Here is a 19,748-nt window from a genome sequence, read left to right as displayed (position 1 = left end):
CACCTTACTGTATCTATCATGTGTGAACAAAATTAGGTTTGGTGTCTCTGAGTATATGCATCCACTAGAAATTGTACTTCAGTTGCTAGATCCAATCCACCATCATGCTAACTATATTGCTACTGGAATATATATTTCAAACATCTCCTTCCAGAGTCTATATGTGGAAGAAAGTCAACCATTATTATTGCTTTGACAAAAACAGTTGTCTCTGTAGTACACTTTTAAATTGAAATCTTGCCAGACCATCATGGACACCGATTTTTGAGCCACGATGGGAAAACTTGTATAACACCTGTCACTGTGGCAATCGACCCTTCTGTATACATGCCCAAGAGCTACTCTAAAATTTACTTAGCGCAGTAGTAAATTTTAGAGTAGTTGCTTATTTCACCATGGGGAAACCCTTCCACTTTGGCATGCTCAATATCCAGCATGTCACTTCTCTCTTAAGAACTGGATGAAGTCTGATACTCCATCCTCTGTCTAACTACAGCTCTATTCAGCACACAATCTGAAAATTCTGACTTATTGTCAGTTTTCACAGATGGCTTGAAGTCAGAACCATGTGTGGGATCTGCTGCCATCTTTCCTGACATTACTAACATTTGGGTGAACCTTCAAGCAGATTTCCCATAAATGCAGTATGTACACTGCAATCTGAAAATTCTGACTTATTGTCAGTTTTCACAGATGGCTTGAAGTCAAAACCATGTGTGGGATCTGCTGGCATCTTTTCTGATATTACTAACATTTGGGTGAACCTTCAAGCAGATTTCCTATAAATGCAGTATGTACACTGCAGAGCTGCATACTATGGAGTTATTCTTAGATCATATAAGACCTTGCCAGTACCAATAATTTATTATATATACCAACTCTTTCAGCATATACAGGGCATATCAGTGATCAGATACATTACTCATTCAGTCCTGTCTCAGATTCAGCAGATAAAACAATCTCTCTCTCTCTCTCTCTCTCTCTCTCTCTCTCTCTCTCCGTGAACATAAATTTAACATTCGTTTCTTCTGGATCCAGAGCCATGTTGGGATTAGGGGAAATGATTTGGCTGATGCTGTAGCCAAGTCAGCAATCTTTACGAATAATCTTGGCTTGTCAGTCTTCTATACAGACTAACAGGCAAATAATACACAATAGGATATACCCCCACTGGCAGGATTCACGGAATGGACAGACTACAAATAAATTACATTGGATAAAGCCTGTAATTGAAATATGGCACAAGAATCATAAAGAGGAAGTTGTTCTTGCTCAGCTCCACAACGGGACACAGTCACCTAACAAATTGCTTTTTGCTGAAGGTTGATGATGACCCTCCTATGTGTGAGTCTTGTGATACTGTTTTTATCTCTAAGACATATTTTAATTGACTGTACAGAAATAAATGATACACATTTTACTGCTTTTAACTATCTGACTGAGCTTATATACTTGGTCAGATTTTATCATACAATGTGTCAGCTGTTTTTAAATTCGTACAGTTCATTAATTTATATACATATATATAAAATACTGGATATACTTTTAATACATATACTGTCTTTTTTTTTGCCATTATACAAATGATATAATTTTGCCATTATACAAATGTTACTTTTGACGAAGTAACCTCTTTTAAAAGTTACTAGAATTTATTTTTAACATTTTATAGCCTTGTCTTTGTGAATATTGGTGCATTAGTGCTTTTGTCACTAATGCACCAATAAAACTGTAAACCTAAGCTTAGATTAGGTAATTTTATATAATCTTTTTGGATAGTTGTAGATTACTACTCCAGAAAGTTCATTACACTTCATCCCATAGGTAAATTGGATGACCAGTAAGAGATTTGGCAACCAGTAAGGCCACTGCCATAAATGCAATTCACCCTCATGTTCCTGGAACTAGTTCTGTGCAGTTCTGAGACAGTTCTGAGAACTAGTTCTGTGCAGTTCTGATAATACAGTATGTCACTTTGTGACATACTGTATTATCCTGTTGGAATGACCTATTTGTGGATGGATACACTGCAGCTGTGAAAGGATATGCCTGATCAGAAACAATTTCCACATAACCGTGTTATCCAAACGTTTCCTCACTGATTTCAGAAGATCCAATGTGACACCATGAAAACATGTCACACCATTACACTGCCGTCACCACCACTACCAGTCTACATTGTTGACACCTGGCAGGATGGATCCATAAGCTCATGCTATTTTCACCATATTCTGGTACTCCCATCAGTGCAAAATAGCAGGAAGCAGAATTCATTAAATTAGGACCACCATCCAGTGTTGGTGTTCTTGGACCCACCGTAACCTTACCCCCTTACAGTGTCGTAACTAGACAAGGTGGGCCCTAATGCAAAGTTTAGTGTGAGCTCCCCTGAAAATATTTCTTTTGGTAAAAATAAAAAAAATTCTTATAAACAGATCTTTAAAAATTGCCCTGGAAGCAGCAGCTATGAAAAAAATTATTGTGAAAGAAATTATTGTTCGAAGACAGTAAATTTTATCATAAACGTAACTAAAAAACTTACATTTTTACTCAATTAAATTTTTTTCTGTTTCAGGCAGGACGGCAATGGGGTCCCTTTTTGGTCTTGGGCCCCAATGCACTGCATTGGCTGCAATGGCATATTTACACCACTGCCTTCTTATAATTTTCTGGTCGGAGTGGTACCGGTTCAGTCATTATGCCCATTGGTACCCTATCCATAACAAGGTACAACAAGTTGTACATTCTGAAATGCCTCTTTGGTTAGCACTGTTGTGCTGTGTTATTATTTGACTTACTGTAGCTTTTCTGCTGATATGTAAGTCATATCAGCTTCCTTTGTCAGGCATCAACAAGCTGTTTCCAACCACTTGATTAACTTTGGCTGGATGTTATTTAGTTACTAAACTGATCTTGATACTACTGAGACACAGTCATATATGAAAACCTCAAGCAGAGTTGCAGTTTCTAAGATAGTTATACCAGTGCATAGGATGCTGCCTACCGTGCGACATTCAAAACCACTTAAATCTTTCATCTTGCCTATTTCTTGCACTAAGTTGCAACTTACATCATCTCTGTTTATCTGCCTGCTTGAACAAGTGATGCTGTTACTCAAGGGATCTTGCATATCCTGTCAGCCTCTGTTGGCAGCTTACATCAGTGATCTGTTTCCAACCACAGCATTGCCATTGGCTGAATATTATTTGTTTATTGAACCAATCCTGATATACCCGAGGACACATTGAACAATTGTAGCACTGTTCAAGCGATTTATATTGCCACAGCACCATATAGTGACAAATTTTGTAGCTAATTGTCTTGTTGTCCAAATTTCTCTTCAGTATGAGCCTTAGAACTCTCCAGAGCCCTCTACATAGGGATACTTTAATTTTAACAACCCTGTATATAATTGTTAAAAAAGTTTTCTAAATTATTATGTTCTTGAAGAGAAATGTGCAGTATGGTAGGGGCAGTGCCTAGTGAAAGGCGTAATGCTAACTGTGTGTAATTCAGATCGCTGCCCTGCATTATTACAGCACCACAGAGCGTAGCACTAGATTAATTTAAGTGTAGCACTAGAACAAATATATATATTTTTACATTTTACTCTTAAAAAAATATTATATTAGCATTAAAACAGAAAAAAAATAATCTAAGTAAGATCTCGGTCATATTTCCACAAACAATAGAACCACTGAGCACTGTTGAAAAACATTGGTCTTGATAACTAGATTAATCTGGCAGCAAATAAGCAAGCAAGCAGTTCCCCATTAAGTAAAGGAAGTTGGATGCATTTAGTGCCGTGTGTTTATTTTAAAAAGTATTATTATTAGTTTTTCTCTATTCATGAATAAAAATGCAAAGAATTTACCTGTGGATCTTTCATTTATTAAACATTAAATGAAAAGATAAATGTAGTATAGGGATATATACACAGTATGAAAACATTGTAATTTATAATGGATATATGGATGTTTTTATACAAAGCAGATTTTGTATACTAAAATTTTATTGTACCTTCATTGAATTAAGGATTTAAATTTTTTTTATACAACCTGTTAACTTTATTTCTATTTATCTAATTAGGAAATGTTTAATGCTTCTTTTATCTCAACAGCAATGGAATCTCAGAAAGCCATTCAAAAAGCTGCAGGATCCAAACCACCTAGAATCACTGAACATCTGAGAAGTTCAACAGTAAAGGATGGTGATGCTGTTACTCTGCAGTGTACAATCAAATGTAAGTTTTTAATGAACAGCAAAGAAAGTGTTATAAACACTGCACCCTCAGTGAGGGTGCAGTGGATAGCCAAAAGAGTCTACCTATTTATTACCTAATGAATGATATATTTTTGGTACTTGTAACAGTTCTTAGTATTACAAATTCTTCCCCCATCTTAAACAGTTGCTCATGCTCTACTAGAAGTCTTTTCGGGTATGTTTTTTCAAGCATTCTCAAGCGGCAACTATGAAACCTTAAACTATTCTCGCAGATTTGGAGGCACCACCCCTTTTCAGAATGAAAAGAGGTGGTACCTCCTGGAAGAAGGAATGTTTACTGTCTATAATTCTTATGAATTATAGACAGTAAACACAATTATAGACAGTAAACTGTGAATTATCTAGATAACTAGATTATTTGGCAGCAAACCAGATTAATTATTTTATATAATTTTTGTTATTTTTCAGTTACTTTTATTTTTATTTTTCAGATATTAGAATGCAGCCCTGTGCGAATGCTTTTATGAGAATGATCAAAAAAGATCGAGACTAATCTTACTACACAAAACGCATAATGATTATTGATAAAAACTACATATAAATAAACTTAGCAGTTATTCATCTCTAATGTATATATACAAGGTGTCCATAAACTTCCTTTACAAAACAAATGTTTTGTGAATAGGGTACATGACAAAATCCTGAAACCACTTCCAGGTGACTGAGGATGTCTTCAAATTTTTATTCGTCAAGTGGCAGATGCACATGCTGTAGTATATATCAGCATAATTGCAAAGCTAATCATGGTGGAATTTACCAACCCTGAGGAGGTACAATGTGTCCTTTGATTCAACAAGTTGCAGTTCCATTCTGTTATATATAAGTTTCACACACAATTTAAAAATAAGCCACAAAGTAGACCTAGAGTTCTGCAATTTTATGGAAAACTCATAAAGGATGCCTGTTTGTGTAATCATCCCAAATGAGGTGGTGGTGGCAGAACAAAAGTCAGTGAGGGCGCAGTGGAGGTAGTTTGAGGAAATTTACCATCAAGCCCAGGTAGATCCATACAGTGTGCCAGACAGGAGCTTAACATGTCAAGATCAACAGATATTCGAGGATGAAGCCATGCAATTTACACTTTGTATAGAAGCAAAAAAAAAAAAAGATGAAATTTTGTTTGGTTATATTTCAGCTTTTGAAAGAAAGTAGCAAATTACTTTGTCACTTTCTTCATAAAAATTAATCATCTTTAGCAATGAGGGCACTCTTCCAAACAGTGGGAAGGTAAATAAGCAAAATGCAAAAATATGGGGCACATAAAAGCTCCGAGAAATTTTGGAATATTAATGTGACAGTCCTAAGATCGCAAAGTGTAAGGATAAGATATGTTACAAAATATCCTTATGCCCCAGCTGCATGATGGCCACTTGATTTTCCAACAAAATCGACATCCAACACATTACCAAAAAGAAGTTTGTGCATAACTGAACACAGTGTTTTTGGGAAAAGCAAGAGAAGAGGGTCTGATTTTGTGGCCCCCATAATCTGAAATCTTTAGATTTTACTCTCTAGGGATTTGTCAAAGCCAGGTGTGTGTTTCACCTGTGCCAAGAAGCATTATGGAAAGTAAAGAACTCATTGTTGAGATAACCTTGTATCATTCACTTATTGAGGTGGTCTGTGACTTGCCACAGGATTCTGTTGGGTCTCTGCTTTGGTATGGTGTGGCTCTTAGTAGGGTCCATTCCCTCAAGTTCTGCTAGGACTGTCTTCCACTCTCCTCTTCTATTTTGTATATTGCAATCTCATCTGTTTCCACTTCAGCTGCTCAGGGTTGTAGTTCTTGTGCTTGCCAGTTCTGATTCCATTGTGTACATATTCATTGTTGTTTGTAGTTGGTCTCTCATATCCTGCATTTTTTTCAAAGATGTGCAGAAGCTATTAGGTTCTTCTTGATGATGGTCATTCTCTAGTCTGCTATTTGCAATTCGATGACCTGAACAGTAGGGAACCATTCCAACAACTTGTTGGTTGTGTAGTTTTGTTCTGTACATTGTCATGTCATGTCATGTTTGTCTCTAGCTTTGTTACTTTGTAGTATGCTCGCATGTTGAATATATTCATATCAATGCTCCACTTCATGCATTTGCTTCTTCTTCCCTCCTGGGTAGTCACTAGCACAATTGCACAGGAAACACTTCCAGTTGGTTGGGCTGGATGATCTTGCTCTTCAGTTGTGGTAGCCATACGGGAGACAGCGCCACTCACTCCACTGTCGTCCACTGGAGACAGTCTCCAACTTTTCAAACTGGCCCTCTGCCTAAGGTCCAAATGTGAGTGACTTTATCCTATGCCACACTCAATGCAGTATATTCAATATTTCTACAACTCATCTTCATCCAGCTATGGAGGTGGATGAAGATGAGCTGTAGTTATTATTATTATTGCTCTTATATTATTTCTCCCCGATTGGGGGTTCAACCTCGTGACAGGTATTGCTACCAAGTACACAGGGTTGTTGTTGTTGTTATGGCTGGTGTTACTGTTGGTCGAGGAACTCTCTGACTATCCTACAGGTGTTCAGGATTGCGACTTTCTGAAGTTCCTTGTAGGTGTTTACTGGGAGACCTATTGCTGCTAGGCTGTTATGTAGGGTCTTTGGCGCCATACCTGTGTTTGACATGATGATCGGGATGGTCGTAACTTGCTGCATATGCCACATCTCTTTATTATTATTATAACATTTACAGTAAGACAAACCATTTTCTTCTAATTAAGAATCTTTAGAGTTGGGTTAGAGTAGCAAATATAAGCTGCTAAATATTAACTTATGTACAAATAACAGGGGGAAATAGGGGCAGCTTGAATTTTTTTTTTATTTTAAATAATTTTAATTTTATAGGTTCAGCTGCATTTGATGTTGTATGGCTACACAATGATAAGGAAATAAAGTCCAGTGATGATTTCCAGTATAAGCATGATGGTGATGTATTCCAGCTTATAATTCCAGAAATCTTTCCTGAAGACACTGGTATTTATACATGTGAGGCTTTCAATGATGTAGGAGAAGCATTTAGTAGTTGCACACTGGAAGTTACAGGTAAATTTTAGTCCATCAAAATTTCAGTTTGACAGAATGAAGGTTTTTAGATATTTTACATAAAAAATAAAGCAATTTAAAGAAAAATACTTATTTTTTTTATTTCTGTAGTACCCAGTGAAGAAATGAAGGGACCAGGCTTTGCCTGTTTTCCACACTCATTAACTCTGCATGAAAACCAAACAGCTACATTTACTGCTGAAACACTAAAAGACTGTGAAAAAAGTAAGAGTAGTTTTTGTATTTATTTATAAAAGAATTGAATATTTTATAACCTGCATATTTTCTAGTTCTGGATAAACTATAAGACCCCTTGATTTATTCTAAAAGGATGCATTATTTTTATTTATTCTAAGAGAATACTCACTTTTAGTTATCTGTAATTTCCACTTCAATTAAAAACACCTTTTATGCAAATTCTGGGTCAGTATATGAGAAGCAGCAATATGAGGATAAATAACTGAATCTCTTTTACATAAACATAACCTTACCTTACTGAACATCTGTTTAGGCATATTTTACAATAACAAAATCTTGAATACTAAACAGCCACGATAAAAGAAAATAAATAATATATTTATATTCTCTTTCAGCAAAGACCTATCAGTCTGCTCACCTGTGAGCATGGCCTTGAGTGCCAGGCATTTCTAGGGCTCAGGCAATTTCTCTGTGATTATAATGTGATTTCTACAGTGAAGAGAATACTATATATTATTAGAGTTTAGAGTAAATTTTCTAATTGGTGAGGTGCCATGGTTTTCCTTGGAAAACCATGGCACCTCACCCCATTGCCAGTCACTAACTCGGGGAGGTGGACCAGGGTGGTAGGTAAATAGACGTGAGTACTTGAGGGGACTTACACTGATACTGCTGGCCCTCCAGGTTAGCATTGCTGGAATCCAGTGTCCACGGCCTACATTCCAGACTAACTGAGTTTCCACGGGTCGCAACACATGCTGTGTTTGCCGGGCACTGAAACCTGCAGAAACTAGAAAAGGTGGATTCTGGTGGTTTATGGGGGACAGCTTCTTTCTTTCCCCCAATTGATATGACAAGTGGTCCTAGGATGGTTTGGTCCCCGGGTGCCAAGCAAATCTTGAGGCCAAGTGATCTTCCCTGTGACTTCTACCGCAATTACATTAGAGAGAAGTTTTCCCCTTTGAGTTCAGATGTTTTTCCTTCCATTATTCTAATATATAATAAGAGTATTCTTTCTTAAAGCATAAGGAAGAAGTTGCCAGAAAGGAAAGTAACCTTTCTTAATTTTTCTGTTTACTAACCTTTTATTTTTCTTACTTGGGGCACTACTCCTGCCTCCCCATGGCGGGGCTAGACCTGGGTGAAAAGACATCACCCAGGACTAAAAGGAGTTTAAAATGGACCATACTAACAACACAAAATTGGAGAAAGTTAACTCCAATAAATCTGATGATGCACAACTGAACATGTTCCTTTCTTTTTGATGATACATTCGTTATCAAGACAACCCATTGGGAAATTATCCCCATTCTTATTTCAGAGGACAATAGAGTCCATGGTCAGATCACCAAAAATGATAAACCGATACAGTCAGGTGATCTCTTTGTAGAAACCTCACTAATCTGAGAAATTGCTAAAAACCAAGACCTTCATTGGACTACCAGTTAAAGTTACCCTACATAATTCCCTGAATATGTCGAAAGGTGTTATTTCCGAATGGGACCTTTTGACTGTTTCAGAGGAAGAGTTACTGCGTGAGCTAACAGAACAACGAGTGATACATGTTAGGAGGATAATGATGAAGAAAGAGAAAGACAGCATTCTCACTCCAACCCGATCAGTTATTCTCACATTTAACAATCCTTCACTTCTCCATTCAGTTAAAGCAGGATATTTAAATTGCAAAATCTGGCCATATATCCCGAATCCAATAAGGTGTTACGACTGTCAGCAATACGGGCACCTCAAGCAACATGTCACAGTGATCCCATCTGTCCATTCTGTAGACTGAAAGAACACAATCAAAAAACTGCACCTCCTCTACACCACTCTGTCCAAACTGTCGTGGAAATCACCCTGCTTTTTTGAAAACATGCAAAATGTAGATATTGGGAAAACAAATACAGAAATACAAAATAGAAAATAAAGTGTCTTATCCAGAAGCAAGAAAGCAGATACTTGCAACCAAACCTTCACGTTCCTATGTTTCAGCAGTGAAATGACAGCAAACTATAGCCACCCAAACGGAGGTTGTAATACCTCTAAATCAAATAAATAAATTTTCTGTTTATACTCCGGCACGACAACCAAGTCAGTAAAGTTTACAATAAATGGTCATAACAAATATTTATCGTATTTAGTAGTCACAGGCTTGAACCCTGGTCCACTCAAGAAACGCGTGCTATGCATTCTCGCTCCTGACCACTGGGCTACGTCAGGCCTATGATAGACTGGGGGAAAGTAATATTAATGACAAAAACAACTTCACAAGAAACATCCACTGCTAAAGAGCAGAATATTTCCGTGCCTGGAAAGCAGAAATCAGAATTAACATCTTCAAAAACAAAGCAAACAGAATCTAGTAAACCATGTAAACAGAAACAAACAAACATAGATGAAATAGATACTGATGAACAGACTGTCAGCGTACTGGAACTTCACCCTGCAGAAGATATTGATACATCTCATCCTAATTTTCCAAAAAAGACAGACCCAAATAAGATAAACAAAAAAACTCAAAAGTGCAGTCAGATTCAACAAATAGTTTCAAGGCTAAATAATACAGCATATCATTATACAATGGAACTGTCTTGGTTTATGCAGAAAATTCGATGAAATAAAAGATATTATTCAGTAATTTGTTTGTTTGTTATTTGGTTTTCAGGAGCATTACCAACTAAGGCCATATTGCTCCGGGGATATGCGGTGGTCATTCCCTGACCTTTCCGTATCCTCTGTATTTGGTGGTCACAGGCTCGAACCCCGGTTTAATCAAGAAGCGTGTGCTATGCACTGCTGCTCCTGCCCACCTGGCTACGGAGGCGCCTATTCAGTAGTATAAACCGTTCTGAATTTGCCTTCAGGAGACTCATTTAACACATCAATCTTCACACCACTTTTCCAGAGAGACAGAACTGATAATAGAACTGCCAAAGGAGGAGTGGCCATTTTGGTGAATACTACCAGCTAAGAAAATAACATTAAAAACCAACTTAGTAGCAGTAGAATAGCCATTGGAATTTCAATCTCATCCTTTTATGTTCAACCAAATATTCCTCCTCAAGATCGGAATTAAGTGATCTTACTATGTAACTTCAACCTCCCTATTGCCCATAAGGCAATAGGCAGATGATTGCCTTATGGACAATGCCAATCATCATCTGTGGGTGGCGCATGCGCCAATAAAATCAAAACAAACAAACTCATCTGTGGGTATCTTCTCACACAAACAGTAGAGGTAACTTGATTGAAACTTTCCTAGATGGTCAACAACTGAATTTGCTGAATACCGGATCTCACACTTATATCAGTTTGACTACAGGTATCACTTCTGAAATAGACTTAACAATATGTTCTCCATCAGTTTATCCCAGTATAGGATGGCTTATATTAAATTATCCTTACAACAGTGTTCATTTTCTGATAGTATGTTCCATACAGACACAATTGACTCTTACAGAAGAAACTAGAACAGTATGGAATTTTAAAAAAGCTAATTGGAACAAATATATGCAATTAATCAAGCTGGATAAGCAATTAATAGAAACCCTGCCAATAGTTGATGCTGTCATATATATCAATGATCAACTGTTAGAAGCTTCAGAAGCTATAATACCTCAAATAAGTAAGGCAAGGCAGGCACAGTACAACTCTTGGTGGAATGCAGAATGTGCGATGGCAAAAACAAAACAAAATCACGCATGGAATGGATTTCGGAAACATCCAACTACCCTCAATTTGATTGCACATAAAAAAGCCAAAGCTGAAGCGAGGAGTATTCAGAAAAAGGCAAAGAAAATTTCTTGGATCACATTTGCTTCCACACTTACTAGGAACTCGAGTCCTGGTTTGGTGTGGAAAAAAATTCGGATTTTAAGTGGAAGATAGCTAAGCAATCTTCCATTGGAAAGAGCAGGATGTTTCTACAACAGACAAGATATTAGAAATTCTGGCTGAATCTTTCGTTTCCACATAAGCAGTTACAAGCTACAACACTGATTTTAAAAAATATAAAGAGCAAGCTGAATGGAGCAAGTTGAATTTCTGCCTGACTACATTTCATTCATATAATCTACCATTCATAAAAGAGGAGTTGCTTACAACTATTACAAATTTGCCTAATAGCGCACCAGGTCCCGATGGCAAATTTATTATACTATGACACAACACCTTAACTCAGATTGTCTGGATATCCTGCTAGCTCTATATAATAGAATTTTTCTGAACAACCTGTATCCCTCCATATGGCGGCATGCAATTGTCCTTGCACTTCCCAAACCCGGAAAAGATCTTTCCTATACATATAATTATCACCCTATTTTACTGATCAGCTGCTTAGGGAAAATCCTTGAACGAATGATGCACAATAGACTTGCATGGCTGCTGGAAAAAGAGAATGTTTTATCACCCCACCAATTTGGATTTAAAAAAAATTGATCAACACTTGATCTACATGTCATAGTAGAAACAAATATTAGAAACTCATTTATGAGAAAACAGCATATGGTGATGGTAAATCTAGATCTTGAAAATGCTTTGGACACAACATGGAGATTCGGAATCCTACGAGATATATTTCAGTTAGGATACAGAGAATGACTTCCCTCTGTATATGGAGGATGATGTTCTGTCAGGATGGAAAAATCCCTTACTGACAGAACATTTCAGGTATGATATAAAGGCTGTTTATCTACAATATATATATATATATATATATACAACTGGAAGGGGTCCCTCAGGGCTCAGTATTAAGTGCAACCCTGTTTGCACTGCAGGTGAAAAATATCACAAAGGTTATACTACCTTGGCCCTGGGTGCCAAGCGATTGTGACTTAGCAATTTCTCTGTGCTTCCAGTGCGATTTCCAAAAGTGATTTACAGTTCTTTTACTTTCCTGTTGTTAAGAAATCTATTTATTTCATAACCGCTCTTGTTACAAAAGTTCTTGTACAGAACAAGGAAGGCAAGCTACCTTTCTTTTTTTCTCATAGTTTATTACTAACCCCTACTACTTCTCACTTGGTCACACCAGGCACTGCTGCTGCCTCCCCTTGGTGGGGCTGGAAATCTTGAAAGAAAAGTTAATCTGCCAAGGGCTGAAAGGAGCAAAAATGGACTATATCAATACTGACTCTTGTGGGATCAATGCCCCAACACATTCTAGAGAGCAGGAAGATCACAACCCTTCCTATGCTAAGAGACAAAAGAAGGATACAGACCAAAATATCTGGCCTCACTTTCTTATAATACATTCCTTGACTGGCCAACCAGTCAGCAAGCTCTCTCCTTTTCTGATTCAGAAATGTCAAGAGAATGCTGCTGGCTCACCAAAAATAGTTAGGAGGCTAAAATCAGGTGACCTGATTGTTGAAACAACCCAACACAAGCACTCTGAGAAGTTACTTAAATTGAAAACACTTGGAGGAACTCCCATAGAAGTGTCACCTCATGCCACCTTAAACTATTCAAAAGGAGTTATAACAGAATGGAACCTTCTTCATGTATCTGAGGAAGAAATTAAACAAGAACTCTCAGATCAAAATGTTATTCAGGTCAAGAGAATCCTAATTAAAAGGGATAGCTCTTTGCTTCCAACCAGAACCATCATACTAACTTTCAACTAGCCAAATCCACCAAATTCTGTAAAAGCAGGATATTTGAACTGTCATATCCAACCGTACATACCAAACCCTATCAGATGCTTCAAATGTCAAAAATTTGGGTATTCACAGAGTGTATGTCGAGGGGCTGCAGTATGTGCTTCATGTCGGTCTAAAGATCATATCTGTACCGAATGTTCTACACAGGCTTTACAGTGTCCAAACTGTAGAGGCACTCACTCAGTTTATTCCAAAGACTGTGAAACTTGGAAAAGAGAAAAAATTATTCAGAAGTACAAAACCGAGCATAAAGTTACGTATCTTGAACGAAAGAAACAAATATCGCCAATTGAAATAACACGCACATACGCAGCAACTGTCCAACAACAAAAACAGATAAGTGCTATTGCTACCTCTACTACTGCGGTTCAAACTATTGTTACAGTCCCTCCCAACATCTCTATATCTGATTGGGCTCGCTCAATCTTAGCTCCACCAGTTAAGTCATTCTCAATGACAACTTTCAATCAAGCCATCAACACACCAGTTACAATTCTGCCAGACTCATCTTCTGTCCCCCAGCCATCCACAAATGCTAAAGATAGAGGTACAAAAGACAAAAACGCTGTTTGTGATCACATGGATACATATGAAAAATAAGTCTTAGGGGAATCGATCTTAGAAATACACGCTGAGGAAGAGATGGATCCTCGTCCACAGTTCCCTAAAAAAGAGAAAAAGCCTGAATGAAATAAGCAGACTGCCATTCGCAAAAAGACAGATACAAATACAAACCCAATATAATGTGCACAATAATACAGTGGAATTTTTGAGGTTTCCATAGAAACATCGATGACATTCGTAACTTAATTGATAAATATCATCTGGTAGGTATCTGCCTTCAAGGAACTAACCTAACTTCACAAGTAAACGTAGTAGTAGACCGATACGGTACCTATAGAAAAGATCGATTTCCTTCCAGTGGAGCACATGGCGGAGTGGTTATTCTAATCGACTCTAGAATTCCATGTAAACGCCTCCAACTACAAACATCTTTGGAAGAAGTTGCAGTACGAGTCTCAATGCAGTTTACTTTCTCACTGGTCTCTCAAAATTAAAGTGAGTCACTTTACCTTCCTCCAAATCAAGAGTATAGATATGCAGATCTTGAAGCATTAGTAACTCAACTACCACCCCGAGTCGTTATCATGGGTGATGTAAATGGACATCATCCCCTGTGGGGATCTCACCATCAAGACAAACGTGGTAAATTGATTGAAAAATTATTAGAAGAGCAAAATCTCTCGCTCCTGAATACGGGAGTCGAGACTCCATTTGCCCACTGGAACAACTTCTGCAATTGACATCTCCATATGTTCACCAGCCTTATACCCACTTATTGAATGGATGATCTTGAATAATCCCCTGAATAGTGACCATTTCCCTGTGGTCTACAAAATATTAACGAATGATGTTTCACATCATGATGGGCAAAAAAGATGGAGATTCCATAAAGCTGACTGGACAAAATATGAAACACTTGTGACAATAGATGAACAAACAATCACCACTCAGCCTATAGACAATGCTGTAACTCGTATCACAAATCAAATTTTAATGGCAGCTGAAGCTTCAACACTGTGGTCTTCTGGAAAATATCATAAACATGCCGCACCCTGGTGGAATAATGAATGCAGTATAGCCAAGAATGCAGTATTCCACCTTTATCAATCTCATAAATTTTAAAAAAGCTAGAGCTAGAGCCAGATATGTCCGACGTAGGAGTAGAAAAGAATCGTGGATATGTTTTCCTCCACAATTAACAAAAATACAGATACCCGCATTATATGAAACAAAATCATAAAACTTAATGGGAAATTTCTTTCAGAACCAACTCCACTAATAAGCTGGAATGGACAGGATATCACTAACTCCAAGGAAATCACAAACGTCCTTGCAGCTACTTTTGCAAATATATCAGCATGTATGCTGATTTAGTTTTCAGTAAGGATGGAATGTATTCCATCCTTGCTGAAAACTAAATCTGTAGCTGAAAAATACAAAATAAACTTTAATACCAGACAACATCTCCCATATAACTAACCCTTCAACATAGAAGGACTGCAAAATGTTCTGGCGAAGTCGGGGAGGAGTGCTGCAGGACCTGATGGTGTTCATTATAAAATGATACAACAACTTAGCAAAAATCTCTAAATACATTACTCATACTATACAATAGAATTTATATAGAAAACTGTTATCGAAACTCCTGGCATCACGCTATGGTAATTGCCTTCCCCAAACCTGGCAAAGATCATACAATTCCCACAAACTATCAACCAACAGCTCTAACAAGTTGCCTCGGGAAAACCCCTGGAGAAAATAGCGAACAACCGACTAACCTGGTTTTTTGGAAACCTATGAAATACTAAACATAAATCAATACGGCTTTCGTAAAAATAGATCATCTCTGGACCTGTGATAAAAGTAGAGGCAAATATTCGCAATGCTTTTCTAAGAAATGAGCATCTAATTATGATCAGCCTTGACATAAGGCTTTCAACACTACCTGGCGTTACGGCATTCTGAATGACCTCCACAACATTGGTATGCGAGGCCACTAACCAATCTTAGTACAAAATTTTCTGAAGCTCAGAACCTTCCAAGTCTTCTTCTTCAAGAGGAGTGTTTCCATTTACAATGGGTTTTCTCAGCCTACAAGTTATTTCTTGTTATGAATTTTTTCCTGCCATAAAGTGCGGTTCAAGGTGTCTTGGTCAGTTAAGCCTCGGGCTGTCATGCACTCCTGTACTCCCTCCATCCATGTCCTCCTAGGTCTTTCTCTTCTTCTTCTTCCAGGAGGTATCCATTTGGAATGGATACCTCCTGGAAGAAGAACTCTGCTCACCTAAGTTAGGTGCATTATAGCCTGAGCTTCTCTTGCATTAATATCTCTCAAACAACAACAACAAATTGGTGATTTTTTTCGAATTTTAAAATACCTTGATAGCATCGGTATTTAGAGGTCATTGCCCAACTTTTATTAAAAACAAAACTTTTATCCTGTCATTCCTTCCAAGTTTGTGGAGGAGCTGCCTTCTCTTGGTCATGCTGCCACAGGAGGGAGTACCCCAGGCATGTTTAAGTGATGCTTTATGCATCAAAGTGAATTCCATCACAGTTCAACTTCTTGCAGCCATGCACCCTCTAGTTTGATGATTTCAGCATATTTTCTCAATCCCACAATGTGACAGTTATCAACAGACAACTGTAACATATGCTACTGATCACCTGAACTCGTAGGCAATAAATAATGGTTTCAGGTTTTCACTTTTAAATACATTTTTTTGTAAGTGTAACCTTCACCCTGCCTGAACTGAGATTGGACAAAATGCTATTCCAGTTGTACATGATTTTTGGGGCTTGTATTTGATAGAAAGTTGTTGACCTTTCTGTAACATATCCATCAACTATGTGCAAAATTCACAAGAAGCTTGAATATCTTACATGCAATCTCTTCTAATTTTCAGGATGCTGACCGATGAACTTTAGTGTGCCTCTATTGTGCACTTCAAGTGAACTAAATTAGAGTATGGGTCCTGGATATACGCATCTAAGCTGGGTGTACTTCAGTGGCTAGACCCCTCCACCATCAAGTGTTCATATTGCCACTGGAGCATATCAAACATCTCCTGTTTGGAGCCTCTATGTTGAAGCAAATGAACCATCATTATTGCTTCTTCAGAAACAGTTGTCTCTACAGTATTCTTTCAAACTGAAATCCCTACCAGACCACCCCATATGGACAAATGTTTTTGAATCATGTTGGAAAAACCTGTAAAACATTGTCAGACTGCTAATCATCCATTCGGTATTTGTATCCAAGCTACTTAGAGATTTGGACATCATGGTAGACAATGATGCCCCATCACTAAGCCAACCCTTTCCACCTTGGAATGCTTGTGTTCTAGCCTGCACCTTCTCTCTTAACAACTGAGGGAAGGACAGTTCTCCATCTATTCCCTAACTGCAACTCTACTTAACTCACTGATCTGAACATTCTGATTTCTTGTCAGTATACACAGTTGGTCGAAGTCAGAAGTGTCTGTGGGATCTGCAGATGTCTTCCCAGACACTATATCATCTGAGCAGATCCTCCCCGAATGCAGCATTTTCACTGCAGATCTGCATGCAATGGAGCTAGCCTTGGATCACGTACAAACCCACTATCACCAATAGTGTATTATATATTCCAGTTCTCTCAATTCGTTGCAGGCCTTGTCATCGGTAATTCTGTTTAATCCTCATCCAGTACTGTTCTGGGTATAGCAGAAGCTATATTCCTTTCTGAATCTGCATTTAATAATTCAGAATGAATTTCTGCCTGAACCCCAGCCATATCGAGGTCTTGGGAAATGTTTTGGCAGACACCACAGTCAAATCAGCAGTCACCCTTTATAGTGCTTGCCTGCCTGTTAATTAGTATCTATACAGACTACAGGCAAGTAATATGAAAGAAATTAGTGCCCCAGTGGCAACACTCATGGCATGGGCAGGCTGCAAAAAAAAGTTATATGAGATTAAGCCTGTAATTATTTAACATAATGGTTAGTGTAATAGCATCATTGTTATAAGTGAATCACCGAAATGGTGAAAATCACATTGTTTTTATCATATTTCATATTGTGAATACCTTCACGAGTTGTCTGATATTGCACTACCTTGAATAAGTAATGCTTCACCAGTGGAGAAGGCTATTGTTACATATTCTCAGTGGATACCACCACCAGATGGCCGTTTAAAGGCTGTTTGTGTGTATATGTTTGATAATAGCTCTATTATTCACTTGTCCCTATTAGATTTAGAAAAGCAAAAAGTAGAGGTAAAGTAATAGGAGGAGTGGAAAAAGAAAAGAAATGGTGTAGAAGAATGAAAGGGACAGCAACTTCTTCAACTCACACCTCTCATAAACTCGTGAACTCCTCAAATAGGCAAATGCTTCCCCAGTAGGGAAGCATTACCTTTACTGCATTACTGTTGTTACCTATTCTCAGAAACTCTGGGCAGCATCAGGCTCCCCCTGGTGACCGTTTCAAGGCTTGTTGGCTGCTCATCGGTGGGTGGGTATGTACGCCAGTGTTGCAATAAGTGACAACCTAGTCATGAAGTATAATTTCACAATATTAGAGATGCCAGATGGTATATAACAGTATAGACTGAAAAAATTTGGAAGAGCTATGGCCTCAACCTATGGGGGAATTCACTTGACATAATTAGTGCAATAGTATCATTGTTTTCGTAAGTGAATCACCAAAATGGTGAAAAACCATATCTTATATTCACAATATGAGATATAATAAAAACAATGCCATTTTCATCATTTCAGTGATTCACTTACATAAAACAATAATATTGCACTAATCGTTATGCCAAGTGAATTCCCCGTAGGTTGAGGCCATAGCCCTTCCAAATTCTTTCAGCCTGTAATTATGTAATATGAGATTAAGCCTTTTAATCTTTGCAGGGAAAGCAAAGAGGAAATTATTCTAGCTTGGTTCTGCATAGGATACAATCATCTGATACATTCTTTTCTGCTGAGGGCTGATGACCCTCCTATGTGTGAGCACTGTGACCCTCCTATGTGTGAGCACTGTGACCCCATTTAAGCTGTTCAACATATGCTTACTGAATGTCTGGATTTCTTAAATTTACACCTTTTATGTTTTAGCACTTTTAACCATCTGACTAACCATTGTACACTCAGTCGGATGTTGTATGTCAAAGATATGCCCAAACTTTTTTAAAACAAACTACTATAAATAACTAAAAATATATACATATATGAATGTTTTTTTTAATAATCATCATATATATTTCTGCTTCTTTACCTGTTTTTATCACAATTTACTTGTTTTTAACTATTTGTACATTTGGACACCCCTCGACATGGGCACCTGTATGTGGTGAGGGGACCTCCCAGTGATGCTGCTGGTCTTCCAGATAAGCATCACTGGGATCCAACACCCATACCTTGGTTCCAGGGTTACATTATTGGAATCCGGCGTGTGCAGCCATGTGTCGCGACCCATGGAAACTCGGAAAGAGGGATCCTAGTGGTTGAGGGGCCCAGCCTTGATACACCACTTTGGCCCCCCTGCTTCGACAAGACGAGTGGTCCTGGACCAGCCCGACTGGGATCAATCGGCGGGTGGTGCTTACTGCTAAGGTCAACTGCGTTCCAATAAGTCTCCCTCCCTTTAGTCCTGGGATGGATCAAGGCTTATTGGAAACGTGGATATGGTGCTCCTAAGTGAACTTGGTGTCCCATTCGTGTATGCAGTACCTGCTAGTTCACGAGTGGGCGGCACCTCATAGGGCTCCATGGTGGATGAGGTACTTAGGGCATCGGAAATTTTTATCATACTCATATGAGTAATTCAATTCCTATTTCTTCTGGGGCCCTAACAAGGCCCCTACCTAATCGAGATGATAACGCAGAAAACACCTCTGTAAAAAGAGCCAGAACTGAAGATACACCACCATCAGTGACACCGCTCTTCCTTATTCTCCATTCCACCAGAGAACAGTCAGTTGGGAAGATGTCACCCTTCTTTATCCAGAAA

General features: G+C 38.1%; 1 protein-coding gene across 1 annotated transcript in view; it reads left to right on the top strand.

The window, feature by feature from the left end:
• Nucleotides 1-19,748, top strand: part of LOC150087120 (twitchin-like) — a 3,511,780-nt gene that overhangs the window by 3,468,796 nt on the left and 23,236 nt on the right. The window contains 3 exon segments of the mRNA XM_090372971.1: nucleotides 4,121-4,243; nucleotides 7,130-7,327; nucleotides 7,439-7,552. Of these exon segments, the coding sequence (XP_090229097.1) occupies nucleotides 4,121-4,243; nucleotides 7,130-7,327; nucleotides 7,439-7,552 (435 nt within the window).

The sequence above is a fragment of the Mastigoproctus giganteus genome, chromosome 4 (genome assembly GCF_048544385.1).
Source record: "Mastigoproctus giganteus isolate SK-2022 chromosome 4, ASM4854438v1, whole genome shotgun sequence".
Taxonomy (NCBI): domain Eukaryota; kingdom Metazoa; phylum Arthropoda; class Arachnida; order Uropygi; family Thelyphonidae; genus Mastigoproctus; species Mastigoproctus giganteus.
Note: the sequence above shows the minus strand (reverse complement) of the source record. Positions and strands in the feature narration are given on the sequence as shown.